The 13,559-nt window shown below is 50.0% G+C and overlaps 1 protein-coding gene and 1 non-coding gene across 2 annotated transcripts; both read right to left on the bottom strand.

The window, feature by feature from the left end:
* Positions 1-7,845: 7,845 nt before the first annotated feature.
* RPS11 (ribosomal protein S11) lies at positions 7,846-10,201 on the bottom strand. The gene is made up of 5 exons (XM_004271038.4): positions 10,044-10,201; positions 9,225-9,356; positions 8,953-9,028; positions 8,495-8,624; positions 7,846-8,022 (listed from the first exon to the last, which is right to left on the bottom strand). Exons 1-5 carry the CDS (start codon positions 10,056-10,058, stop codon positions 7,899-7,901), a joined length of 477 nt encoding a protein of 158 aa, XP_004271086.1. The 5' UTR covers positions 10,059-10,201; the 3' UTR covers positions 7,846-7,898.
* On the bottom strand, positions 8,736-8,825 carry LOC117201840 (small nucleolar RNA SNORD35). Its single transcript, XR_004483969.1, has one exon. It is a non-coding gene; the product is annotated as a small nucleolar RNA SNORD35 (small nucleolar RNA).
* Positions 10,202-13,559: the final 3,358 nt, after the last annotated feature.

Here is a 13,559-nt window from a genome sequence, read left to right as displayed (position 1 = left end):
GATAGGTAGGTAGGTAAGGAGGTAGATAGATGATAGATAGAAAAATAGGCAGATAGGTTGGTAGGCAGGCAGTCAGGCAGACAGACAGACCGACGGACAGATGGATGCTAGAAAAACAGAGACAGACGGACAAAACAGACGGACAAATAGGTAGGTAGGCAGGTAGACAGATAGACAGACAGATAGAAAAATAGAAACAGGGACTTCCCTGGTGGTGCAGTGGTTAAGAATCCGCCCAACAATGCAGGGGACACGGGTTCCATCCCTGGTCCGGGAAGATTCCACATGCTGTGGAGCAAATAAGCCCGTGGGCCACAACTACTGAGCCCACGTGCCACAACTACTGAAGCCCACATACATAGAGCCCGTGCTCCGCAACAAGAGAAGCTACCGCAATGAGAAGCCTGTGCACCTCAATGAAGAGTAGCCCCCCTCTCCGCAACTAGAGAAAGTCCAGGCACAGCAACAAAGACCCAATGCCACCAAAAAAAAAAAAAAAAAAAAAGAAAAGAAAAGAAAAACAGAAACAATTAGACAGACTCTCTAGGACATTCTATAATATCCCTACCAGGCAAGAAACTTTCCGCATTTCCCAGGAACTTGCTGTTGTAGCCCCTCATCCAGCTGGATTGCTGCTCCCTCATCCTGAGACCCCACTAAAAAAGGACCCTCAGGGAATTCCCTGGCAGTCCAGTGGTTAGGACTCTGCGCTTTCACTGCCGTGGCCCGGGGTGGATCCCTGGTTGGGGAATCCCGCAAGCTGCCTGGTGCGACCTAAGAATAAAAAAAAGGACTTCCCTGGTGGCGCGGTGGTTAAGAATCCCCCTGCCAATGCAGGCGACACGGGTTTGAGCCCTGGTGCAGGAAGATCCTACATGCCGCGGAGCAACTAAGCCTGTGTGCCACAGCTACTGAGCCTGCGCTATACAGCCCGCAAGCCACAACTACTGAGCCCGTGCTCTGCAACAAGAGAAGCCACCGCAGTGAGAGTAACCCCCGCTCACCACAACTAGAGAAAGCCTGTGCGCAGCAACGAAGACCCAATGCAGCCAAAAGTAAATAAATAAATAAATAAAATTTAAAATAAATAAATAAAATAAAAATTTAAAAATAGTTTTTAAAAAAAGGGCCCTCAGGTCCTGCTACACGCTCTGTGTATCCCCTTTTGATACCCTGAGTCCTACTCCAATGGCTCACACAGCCTGTAGGATTCTCCTCTATTGCCTAGGACCCTAAAATAATGCCACCAGAGCCCTGATGACAAGCCCTTGGGTTCCTGTCACTATGCTCCCAGGACCCAAGTACATTGCCCCTGGGGGCCTTGCCAGTGGTCCCAGGTCCATCTGTGATGCTCACATCCCTCTGCAGCTCCTGCTTTATTCAGTCCTGGGTAGTTCCTCTAGGTGTCCTCAATCCTACTACAATGTCCCATTGGTGTCACTTCAACACCTCTCAGGACCCCTAATCTACCTGTCCTGCCAAAAAGTCCTTTGGTTCCTGTTAACACGTCCCCAGGATCCTGCAATACTCCCACTGCATGCTCAGAAGGTCCCCCGGATCCTACTAAAATATGTCTAGTCTTCCCTCATGTGGCCTTGAGGGTCACCAAAATGAACTTGGGGTGTCCTCTCTAAGCCCTAGGGGCCCTGCCAGGACCCTATTAGAATGCCTCTAGCCTTACCATGAAGTGTGTTTTTTGGGGTCACGCTGTGCAGCATGCCAGATCTCAGTTCCCCGACCAGGGATTGAACCCATGCCCCCTGCAGTGGAAGCTTGGAGTCCTAACCACTGGACCGCCAGGGAAGTCCCACCAGGAAGTCTTTAGGGTCCTGCTAGAACATACCAAGGGCCTGCTATTCTGTGTTCTATGGCGCTCTGGGAAAATTCCCACAGGCTTTTATCCATGCGTCCTGGGATCCTGCATCAGTGGCCGTCCACAGTGGGTCTAGAATGTTGTATTAGTGTCCTATGGCTGCTGTAACCGATCACCACAGACTTAGTGGCTTAAAATAACACAAACATGTTCTTACAGTTCTGGAGGTCAGACATCTAAAATGGGTCCGCAAGACTATTCCTTCTGGAGGCTCCAGGGAAGAATCCATTTCTTTGCCTTTTCCAGCTGCTAGAAGTCGCCTGCATTCCTTGGCTTGTGGCCCCTTCCTCCATCTTCAAAGCCAGCACCTTCTCTCCTCTCTGACTTCTGTGGTCCTCCTTACAACTCTCTGACTCTGATCCTCTGCCTCCCTCTTATAAGGACCCTTGTGATGACATTGGTCCCACCTGGATAATCCAAGATCATCTCTGCATCCTGAATTTAATCACATCTGCAAAGTCCCTTTTATCATACAAGGTCACATAATCACAGGTTTTGGAGGATTAGGGCACAGACATCTTTGAGGGATCCTTATCCAGCCTACCACGGTCAAGGTCATGGAAGGTGCCCTCCCGTGCCCCTGCTGTAAAGTCCCCATTCTGACCTCCTCTCCCTCCTGTTAGAATGGTCTCAGGGTTTAGCCATGAGGCCTCTCAGAGGTCGGCCTGAACATTCCCCATAATGTCCCTCCTTCCTGCTACAAAAGAAAAAGCCCTCAAGGTCCCTTAATACCCACTGGGAATCCCTGCTAAGTATCCTGGGGTCCTGCTATGTCTTCAGGGACCATTTACAGCATCTGTTGGCTGTCTCCTGTCTTATCCCCAGGGTCCTATGCTCTAATGATCCCTGCCTACACCTCCCCCCTTTTTTTCTTTTGGGAGGTGTGGCACGCACCGTGCAGCTTGAAGGGATTGAACCTGGGCCATGACAGTGAAAGCACCGAGTCCTAACCACTGGACCACCAGGGAAGTCCCTCCGCCTATGCCCTTTAGATCCCCTGGGGGCCTACTATCATGTCCTCAGGGGCCCATCATAAAGCAATAGAAAGCCCCAGCAGGACAATTACTAATGTGCAGGGCCCAGTGATAAATGAAAACGTGGGGCCCTTTGTTCCGACTTCAAAACTAACCAAGCGCGGGTCCCTTTGGAACAACTGCTTGAACAGCGTGGAGCGCTCACCCATGAAGCCGCCTTGGTCCCTGGGGACTGCCCCTGGCAGCTCCAAGCTTTCTCCCTGAATCACCACCTTAACATCCGCCCCTCCTCTCTGCACCTGCACTGTAGTGCCCCCTACTGACCCCAGGAAGCAATCACACCTGAGTTCAAGACCAAATCCTGCCTCTTCCAGGTGGGCTTCTCTGAGCCTCAGTTTCTTTATCTGTGAAATGGGATAATAATCGTACCTACTTTGGTAGAGAAGCTTTAATGACTCACAGGTTTGGCACAAGGCACATAGTAGAGCATAGTAATAACCTGTTCCCCATACTGCCCCCCCACCTCAGGATGCTGTTAAGGTCCCCAGCGGTGCACTTGATGGTAGGCTCGCAGACACCAGGCCCTGGATCTGTCTTGCTCACTCTTGCATCCCCAGGGGCCAGCACAGGAAACATTAGCAGAATGAATGAAGCCAACAATGAATGACCCTGGGCTGGTTTAATATGTCCCTATAACTTTTCTAGAACGGCCTTGGTATCCTGTTAGAATGTTCTAGCAGAATCTATATTCACCCCTGAAACAATCCGTGGGTCTGGGAGCTGGGACTTCCTATAATGTGAGACCCCAGGGTTTTCCCTTGATGCGCTCAGGGCAGTGTTAAAATATAGCAGCAGGGCTGCTCAAACATATGAACCTGCTCCGATCCCCTTTCCCTAGACTCCACTCACAGACCTCAGGGCCAGTTAAATGAATCCTGGTGCCCGCTCCACACATAGTACTCACGCGCCAGCTCTCATACAACCTGGGTGTCGCAACCGCCAACAGAACCTGCTACAAGACCCTGAGGTCCCATTATAATCCATCATTACTACGTCCTGCTGTAATACCGCAGGGGGCTGCAGTGACGCTCACCAGTATGACTACAGTAGAACAATCCTGTGGTCTGCTGTGACAGATGTGAGGCCATGATACATTATGATATAACCAATATCTGCCCTGTTTTCATGTAACAGGCCTGACACCCACTGTCATCATAAGCCAGGACCCTGCTATGAAATTGCGCTTGGAGCTAATTTCCCTGCAAAATGGCCACTGGGGCCTCCTGTAAGAGGCATACGATAGAATATTCCAGAAGCATGCTAAAATAGTCTCAAGATCCCATGACAAACCACTAGGATTTGCTATAGTAGACCCAGGGTTCCACAACCATTTAATACCTCTGGGGCTACCTGCCAAAGACTCTTGTCCTTGGGCCTGTCCAAGGGGACTCTGGGCCTGCTACACCAAGACATCACTGGGCTTTGTTCTAACAATAGGCTCAGGAATGCGACATAATCACTTCCCTAAGAAGTATCACTTACTGGAACTAGTTCTACCGCAAACAACACAGGTGAGCATATTTCATCCTCCCAATGGGGCAGGGAGGCAAGATTTTACAGATTAGGAAACTGAAGCTCTGTGGTTCTCGGGGGAGTCAAGCCCAAGGTCCCAAGGTCATGCAGCTAATGACAGCAGGGCTAGAATCTGGAACAGAGCCCGCAGGCTTAATGCTTACATTTGGAGGTTTCTCAGCATGTTCACTGCTTCCGGTTACTCCATGCCTTGAGACCTAGTGTAAACAGATAGGTTAGGGGGTCCCCGGAAAAAAAGAACCAGGAGTGGCTTTCTTGACATAAGAGAAGCCATTCTGGCTTAAGCCGTTTTGTGATCTAAGCCTGGCTGCAATGCTTGCCCTTGAACAGGTCTCAGTAATCCTTGATCTTAAGGGAAGTTAGGGAACAAAGAGAAAAGGAAAAGCAGTCAAAGAAACAATAGTTCAACAATAATCAGAGTCCTAATTCCTCCTCAAGGGATGTACAGAACAGTCTGATACAGTTTTTGAGCTCTTCAGGAACTAAGGCCCCCAGCCAGGTGAAGGACAGAAAAATGTTGACCCTCCTGACTTCAATCAACTAAAGCTTGGACCCTGGCGACCTTTGCCCCAATTCTGTGCTGAATTCTCTGCTCCAGCCCCCTCATGAATATGCATGTCGTCTTAGCTTAAAACTTCCCCAATTTTGCTGTTGGAGAGGCACTGCTTTGGGAAAGATCCCCGGTGTTCTCCTTACTTGCCGCAGGTAATAAATCCTTCGTTCTCCTGATGTTTCGCTCTGTGTGTCTTTTGACTCGACACCCACCAAGAGGTGAACCCAGTTTTTGGGTAACACTAGGAGTCAAGCCTGGCCTGTGAGAACGTGAGGATTTAACTTTAAATGGACTCACTCCGGGAGTTACCTGGCGGTCCAGTGGCTAGGACTCTGCGCTCTCACTGTCAAGGGCCTGGGTTTGATCCCTGGTCAGGGAATGGTGCAGCCAAAACTAAACAAACAAATAAATAAATAAATTCACTCAACTAAACATGTTTGGAGCACCTACAATCTGTTCCAGGCGCTGGGGCTGCAGAGATTCCGTGTCTTCTTGGAGTTTGTATTCCAGGGGTCAACAGGTAAACAAATAAACGTGCCATATCATACAGGATTTGTACAGCAAATATGCCATAAACGGGTTTTCCTGTCTATGTAAGACATTCAAGCAGGGAAGGGAGATTGGGAGGGTTGGAGGTTCTCCAAGTGGAAAGAGGTTGGTGAGAATTAGAGATTAAGGGATGAGGGAGGGAGCCAGGTGGAAGCCTGGGGTTAGAGGTTCCTCGGGGCAGAGGGCACAGCCAGTGCAAAGGCAGGAGGGCGCAAGTCAGGGGTGCAGGCAGAGTGAGGATGGGGGCAGGCAGGTAGGCAGAGGGGAAGCTCTGAGGCTGTGACCTGGGCCTAGGAGTTGAATCTCTAGCTGTCACAGTTCTCTAAGAAAGGCAGGTAAAGTCCTCTCCCACTCATCAGGCCAGAGAACTGGTACAGCCCGGGGAGCCTTCTCCTTGGAGTTTGTGAGCTGACCCACCAGGAAGCCTGTCGGGTGTCCCCACCAGGCACACAGTCACCGACACTAGGTAGCCTGATGATGGGGTGCCGAGGAGACGCCCAGGAACCCGCCGCGTGGGAGGAAGCAGGGGAGCTGGGCTGTTGTTTTTGTAAACACGGCGGCCCCACCCCAAACGGAAACACCTGTGGGTGTGGGCTCCTGGAGTGGCCTCAGATCCCCCGCTGGGTCTCTGTTCCCTCTCTGCAGCTCTGTCCCCCCGCCCCTGGGTCCCAGCCCCCCTCCTCAGGGTCTCTATCCCTCCAGCACTGGGTGGGACAGGCGTGCAGGCTGAACCTCAGGGCGGTGCCCCCCTCTGACCCGTCCCTGCCCCTTCCTGCCCTCTTTGACGCGGCCCCCGCTTCCTCTGGCAGGAACCCCCGCCCTCGCCGGGCCTGGGTAAAAAGGAGCCCCCGGGCCGGTCCAGAGGCCAAGTCCTGGGAGGCAGCAGCAGCGGCTCCTCTCTCCTCACGGCCCTGTCTCCCAACCCTTGTACCAGTGTGTGCCTCAGTCCCTGGTACAGGCATGGGGGTCAGGGACCTGGGGACCCAGCAGCGCCAGGCCCCCAGGGGTGAAGGCAGCGGGGCGACTCCGGCACTTCCCTTCTGCCTATGCCTCCATCTCTGCCCAGCTGTGGCTCTGGTGAGGGTCTCTGCTTCAGATCCCCAAGTCCCTGGGTCCTTCTCTGTGGTGTTTCTCATTCTGCCCGCACCTGCCACCCACCCCACGCGTGCCTCTTTGTCATGTTCTCCAGGCCCATCTCTGCCTCTGGAATCTGAGTCTGTCCCTGGGCTGTGGTTTCTGTCCCTGTTCGGTGTTCAGCTGAGGGCTCTGTCCCAAATCTCTCTCCTGATCTCTGTATCTGACACTCAAGTTCCCTCTTCCTTTCCCCATTTTTCTCTGCTTCTAACAGAAAGCCTTCCTGCCATTACCAGCTGTTAAGCTCTCTCCATCTCCCAGGTTTTTTCCCTGACAGTCAAGGTCACCATGTCCTGCCCTGTCAGAAATCCCTTCCCCTTCATTTGCCTGGCTCTGTCCCCTTTCTCCCCATCTCCAATTTCTCTCCTCACCCAAGGCCACCCCACTTGGTCTGTCCCAGATCAGTCCCACCTCCACGGACTTCCTATCCATTTCTGAGCAGCCTGCAGCCCCGCACTGCTGGCTGGCCTTACTAAGCGACTTATCTTAAAGGCTAATTTCCTTACTTGCATTCTTAGGCAAAGAAAATGTCCATAATCTGACACGTGGAGCTCAGCTACTCCTTGGGGGACCCCAGGCAGAGAACTTGCCCCCTTAGATGAGTTTGCTTATCTGCAAACAGGCATGGTGTCCACCTAGGAGGGGACTGTGGAGCATGCAGGAGGGCGGGTGCCTTGCTTCCCTGCCCCACTCCTTCCCTGTCAGGGTACAGTCCCAGGTTGAAGTCAAGACCCTCATAGTTCCGAACCGCGCAGCTGTGTACTCCTCAAGCACACCCAACACATGCTGACCCCCAGCAAAGCCCAGAGGGCCACTACTTCTTCCTTACCGTCCCCTTGGAGGCCAGAAAGGGCCCAGAATCTAGAGAACCCAGGAACCTCCACCCTCACTCACTTCCTCCCCAGAGACTTGCAGGGGGAGCTCAACACCAAGTAGAAGGCATTAGGTACTCCGACACCAAAAGCTGACGAGGACCAAAAGACCAGAGAGGGGCAGCATCTTGCTACAGGTTGTCTTCACCCAGAGACGAGAGGGCAGGAAGCAGGATTTGGTCCCCATCCTTACGCCCCCAGAGAATGAAAAACAGCCCCATCTTTCACATCAACCCCACTTAATTCCCAGGGACACGCCCTCCCCCTGATAAGGGCATGGATACGGAACCTGGCCCGTGACTGGGAAAATAACTTTTATTTTGTTTGGGGCAGTGGGCAGGGGTCTGGTCTCAGAACTTCTGGAACTGCTTCTTGGTGCCGGCAGCCTTGGTGACCTTGAGCACGTTGAAGCGCACCGTCTTGCTCAGGGGCCGGCACTCGCCCACTGTGACAATGTCACCAATCTGGACGTCCCTGTGGGGGTGAGCAGCACCATGTCAGAGGGACTCTGCCCCAAGCAGGCCCTAAAGGTGCCTGACTGTCTCCAGGTGGAGACCTGTCACCTTTGGCTCCTCCAAACCCCAACCAAGCTGCTATTTCCAGTTCCATCTGCACTGCACGCCGCCCTGTCGTTATTTAATGAGCAATAACTATGAAAGGCGCCAAGCTCAATGCCATGCAGAGAATGCTCCTACCCTTCCAGGACAGAAGACCTCCAACTAGCACCTCCATTTTGCAGAGAACGGGAGGCTCCCAAACATGGTGATACAGGGTCCCCTCACTAACCGCCCCCGCCCCCAACAGCTGACTACCTTCACACGGCAGCCAGGGCGTCCTGTTAACGGCCAAAGCACATCCCAAGCCACCCAGATTCTTGTGCAGCCCACCTCCTCCTCTCTGCCTGGGAGGGCAGCTCAGCGGGGCTACCTGGGGCCACCGTGCTCACCTGAAGCAGGGGGAAAGGTGCACAGACATGTTCTTGTGGCGCTTCTCGAAGCGGTTGTACTTCCGGATGTAGTGCAGGTAGTCTCGGCGGATGACAATGGTCCTCTGCATCTTCATTTTGGTCACCACACCTGGGGGGAAAGGGCAGATCCCGGGTCAGGCCCCATACGGAAGGGAGCCATGGGCAGCCCAGGGCATGCTGGGAATCGGGGGCCGCTGAGCAGGGTTCCCAAGAAGCCCTGCTCCTGGCATCAGCTGTGCCAACTGCTTTCTCAGCAGTGCCTGCGGTGGGCATCTGAAGACCATCGTGAAAATAACAGACATCATCTGCCAGTGCCCGCCATAACCAGGAGTCTGCCAACCCCTTCCTCACCCAGGACCCCGGGGTCTCAGCGTCCCCAGCCCCTCCTCCCTCAGACCCGGGAATCTGAACCCAAGCCCCCAGAGGTCCTCACTTACCAGACAGGATTCGCCCTCGGATGGAGACATTACCAGTAAAAGGGCATTTCTTGTCGATGTAGGTGCCCTCGATGGCCTGAAGGGATAAGGAGGATTAGCGAGCCCTAAATGGTAGTTCCTGAAAAGAACAGGGGTGTGGCCTCCCTGTAGACACAAAACTACGTTTCCCAGCAGCCCCAGCAACAGCCACTCAGATGCGGATAGGGCAACTCAGTTTGGGCACACGTGCAGGGAAACAGGGATCTTCTTCTTTCTTCTGAGGGTCCCCGTACCTCCTTCGGTGTCTTGAAGCCCAAACCAATGTTCTTGTAGTATCGCGGGAGCTTCTCCTTGCCAGTTTCTCCAAGCAGAACCCTCTTCTTATTTTGAAAGATGGTCGGCTGCTTTTGGTACGCACGCTCAGTCTACAGGGATGAGGTGGAAGCTGGTAAGCTTGCAGCAGGCAGCAACCTGGTCTGGAAAGCTTCACAAACCCCCCAGATCTCATCCTCTGCAGTATTTAACTCCCCAAACGCTGCACTCACCCAAATTTACCCCTAACCCAGACTCAACTCTAAACCCGGGGTTACGTCGGTATTTACGGTCTAAAACACCTTCCACCGCCTGCAGAATTCACCCCTTAAAACCCAAAGATACAGAACCATCCCTCTAACACCCTGGACACCCTTCAGCAAGAATTATTCTCCAAGACACAAAGATACCTACACAGGAGTCACTCCTTATTAATTACATGTGGCTCCAAAATTAAATACCAAAACGATGGGCTCCCTGGAGTAGCCCTTAGGACTCAGTTCTCACAGGATTAACCCTACAGCCTAAGGCCTCCAGAAAAACACTCTGTAAACCTTGAGTTTTAAAAAAGATAACTCCTAAAAAGCTTGAGGCTTAATTACACCCTAAATGCGGAGTTCCTAAGATTTAGGAGGCGCCAATCGAGATTAACGCCAAGACACGCGCCCTCTGCCCGAATTTCCCTGGGAAATCGAGGACGCCCAGAATTAACCCCCAAACTGGGGCGCGGACTCCCGCTCTCCAGGACACGCCCCTGAAGCCCGGGCCCCGCTAGGTCTGCGTCAGCCCCGAGCCCGAACCTGAATGTCCGCCATCTTCCCGGCCGCCTGAAAAAAGGAAAGCCGCAACGGCGTCCCGGTTTCCTTATCGATTGCACAGAAGCTAGAGAGGAAGTGACGAAAAAGGGGCAGGGTAACCCGATTTGAGGCGGAGCCTTGGCGAGACTCTGATTGACGGACTGCCCTACCCAAGCACGCGATTCGGAGACCGCACGGACGCTGCCATGACGTTCATGGCAGAGGGGCGGGAAGCGACAGACACTGTCTCGCGAGACTCTTTGGCCATCTTTGCGCGCCGTCGCGGTAGGTCACGGTGGGAAAGAGTGGCCAGCCTTGTTATCGCGAGAGTTGGCGGGAGGCGGCCTTGTTTCTGCGGGGAGTGGGACCACGTGGGGTTTGGGGACAGTGTGGCTGTGTCCGCTCAGGGTTTAAACGGGCTGTGGCGGCGGCCATCTTTTTGCAGGACCGGAGACCGGAAAGTCTTAGGAGCATGCATGCTCTGCGGCGCCGCCATCTTTGTGAGGAGCGGGCACTACCCACGAGTTTTGTGCAGTTTAGTGAACGTTGTTTTCCTCTATGGGCCATTTCATCCCCAGACAATGGTTTCGTGAAAAAATTAAATTAAATTAAAAAAATAAAAAGGCCTTCTGCTGATTGTAACAGCGCTGTCTAATAGTAGTTTCCGCTGTGATGAAATGTTCTGTGTCTGCGCTGTCCAACACAGTAGTCACTGGCACTGGAAGTGGGGTGCGTGCGACTGAGGACCTGAATTTTTAACTTTTTTTTTTTTTTAGGTAAGAAGTGGATTTATTTAGAGAGAAACATATTCCACAGAGTGTGGGCCATCCCAGAAGGTGAGAAAGGCCCTACCTTTAATTTTATTCGATTTAAATATAAATAGCTACATGGGGCTAGTATCTGCTGCGTTTGTCAGTGCACGTCTATAACTGAATACTAATTTATTGTTTTTTAAATTCTTGTCAAGCAAAATCTAACAGAGCAGTTGCCATGTGCCTGGCATTGTGCTAACAATCTAAGGATGGTTCGGTTACTATTCCCATTTTGCAGATGGGGAAACTGAGGCATTAGTTGCTCCAGGTTTCGCAGAAAATGAGAGGCAGAGGTGGGAATTGAACCTGGGCAGTCTGGCTCCAGCGTTCTTAGTCACTAACCTTTAAAGAAGGAAGCTTTGAGTCCTTTTTACAGTCACTTCACACTTAATGAGCACCTATTTGGTACCCGGCCCCCTTCTGGGCAGTGGTGGCAAGAACCCGGTGTCTCAAACCAACCCTGACAGCTGTCCACACTCTAACTGACTTGCACCTTGTTGGGAGATTTCAAACTCCAGACCTTGGCACGGATAGGTGTCTTATGCCTCTTTCCTTAGTTAAGTCTTGGTCTAAAATTTCCCAGCGCTCTTAACTCCACAGAGTGTGGTTCTCTCTAAATAAATCCACTTCTTACCTATCACAATAAATAAATAATAAAACCTTTGGGGAATGTACAGAATATTCAGTGATTTCGTGTTAGGACAAGTGTGCAACCATCTGAAAAAAAAATAAAGTTGGATCTCTACCACCTACTGTATGCCAAAGTAAATTTCTGATGTGTAAGGATAAAATTTAGGTGGGTTTGGGGAATGAAACCATAAATGTACTAGAAGAAGACATGAGTTTTGTCTTTTTCACTTATGAGTCTAGCAAAGACTTTTTTTTTTTTTTTTGGCCACACCATGCAGCTTGTGTCATCTTAGTTCCCATGGCAGTGGAAGCACAGAGTCCTAACCACTGGACAACCAGGGAATTCCCTAGTAAAGACTTTTTTAAGCATTGCATTTAGAACATAAAATGTGTGCTCCCAACAAACTTCTACACAGGTCACAAAATACTATTCTTTTGATTTTTCTCCAATTTAAAAAAAAATTGAAGTACAGTTGATTTACAATGTGTTAGCTTCAGGTGTACAGCAAAGTGATTTAGTTATACATATAAATGTATATATATTCTTTTTCAGATTCTTTTCCATTATGTTATTACAAGATATTGAGTATAGTTGCCTGTGCTATACTGTAGGACCTAGTCATTTACCTATTTTATGTAGTGTGCATATGTTAATTCCAAACTCCCCTTGCCCCCTCCCCTTTCATGCTTTCTTATTTATCCTTTGTTTCCTCTTCCTCACTAAAATGAGGGCAGGAATTTTCGTTGCCCTTGTTCTCCAGGGCTTCTGGTGATTGTCACATAGTAGGTGCTCAGTTTGTCCTTGTTGAATAACTGACCAAATGAATGGAGAATTAGATAAACCAAAATGTCCACTTATAGGCAGATGGGTAAATCCTGGCATAGCTTGATCGTGGACCATTCTGCAAGCACGTAATAAACATGAGGTAAGTCAACCAATCCGGAAATGAAAACGCTGCCAGACACGTTTCACTTTTTAATCTTTAAATTTGCGATGACTTCTGAATAGGGATTTCATGCACATGGTACAAAATTCTAAAAGTACAAAGTAAATTGTGAAAGATGACTCTTTCCCTCACTGTTCTCCCCGGACACGTGCACCCAGTTTCCCTCTGCAGAAGCAATTGCTGTCACCCTGTTATCATCTGCCAATGTGTCTTCCAAAATATTCTACCCTCTGTTGAATTTGTATGTGGACAAAGCAAAGTGCAGAACAAGAGGCACGGCATGACCCATTTATTCAAATGTTTATGGACAATCTATAGGACGACTGCATTGTTTTTACATATATATTTCTTTTTCATATTCTTTTCCATTATGGTTTATCACAGGATATTGAATACAGTTCCCTGTACTATACAGTAGGTCCTTGTTGTTTAATGCATTTTTTAAAGCTTATTACATGATATAGTTGTGGCTTATCTTTTTAGGTATTATAGACTACATTGTCCAGTAACAGCCATTAGTTACATGTGGTTATTTAAATTGAATAACATTTAAAATTCAATTTTTCACTCATTCTATTCCTATTGCAAATGCTCAGTAATCACATGTGGCTAGTGGCTTGCATATTGAACAGCGAAGATTTAGAATATTTTTTATCAACATAAAAAATGCCCTTATAGGGCTTCCCTGGTGGCACAGTGGTTGAGTCTGCCTGCCGATGCAGGGGACACAGGTTCGTGCCCCAGTCTGGGAAGATCCCACATGCCGCGGAGCGGCTGGGCCTGTGGGCCATGGCCACTGAGACTGCGCATCCAGAGCCTGTGCTCCACGGCGGGAGATGCCACAACAGTGAGAGGCCCGCGTACCGCAAAAAAAAAAAAAAAAAAAATGCCCTTCTAGACAGCGAAGGCTGGTTGCATATATATGTATATGTAATATATATGATGTCTTTTAAGTTGTAATAACTTCAGAAATATAAATGCTACAAACTTACAAAAAATCATTTGAAGTTTAATTATTTAAATTTCGTTTACACTTAATAGCTTTGTGAATTTTGAACATTTTTTAAAATTTATTTTATGGAAGTATAGTTGATTTACAATGTTGTTAATTTCTGCTGTACAGCAAAGTG

Source organism: Orcinus orca, chromosome 20 (genome assembly GCF_937001465.1).
Source record: "Orcinus orca chromosome 20, mOrcOrc1.1, whole genome shotgun sequence".
Lineage (NCBI taxonomy): Eukaryota > Metazoa > Chordata > Mammalia > Artiodactyla > Delphinidae > Orcinus > Orcinus orca.
Note: the sequence above shows the minus strand (reverse complement) of the source record. Positions and strands in the feature narration are given on the sequence as shown.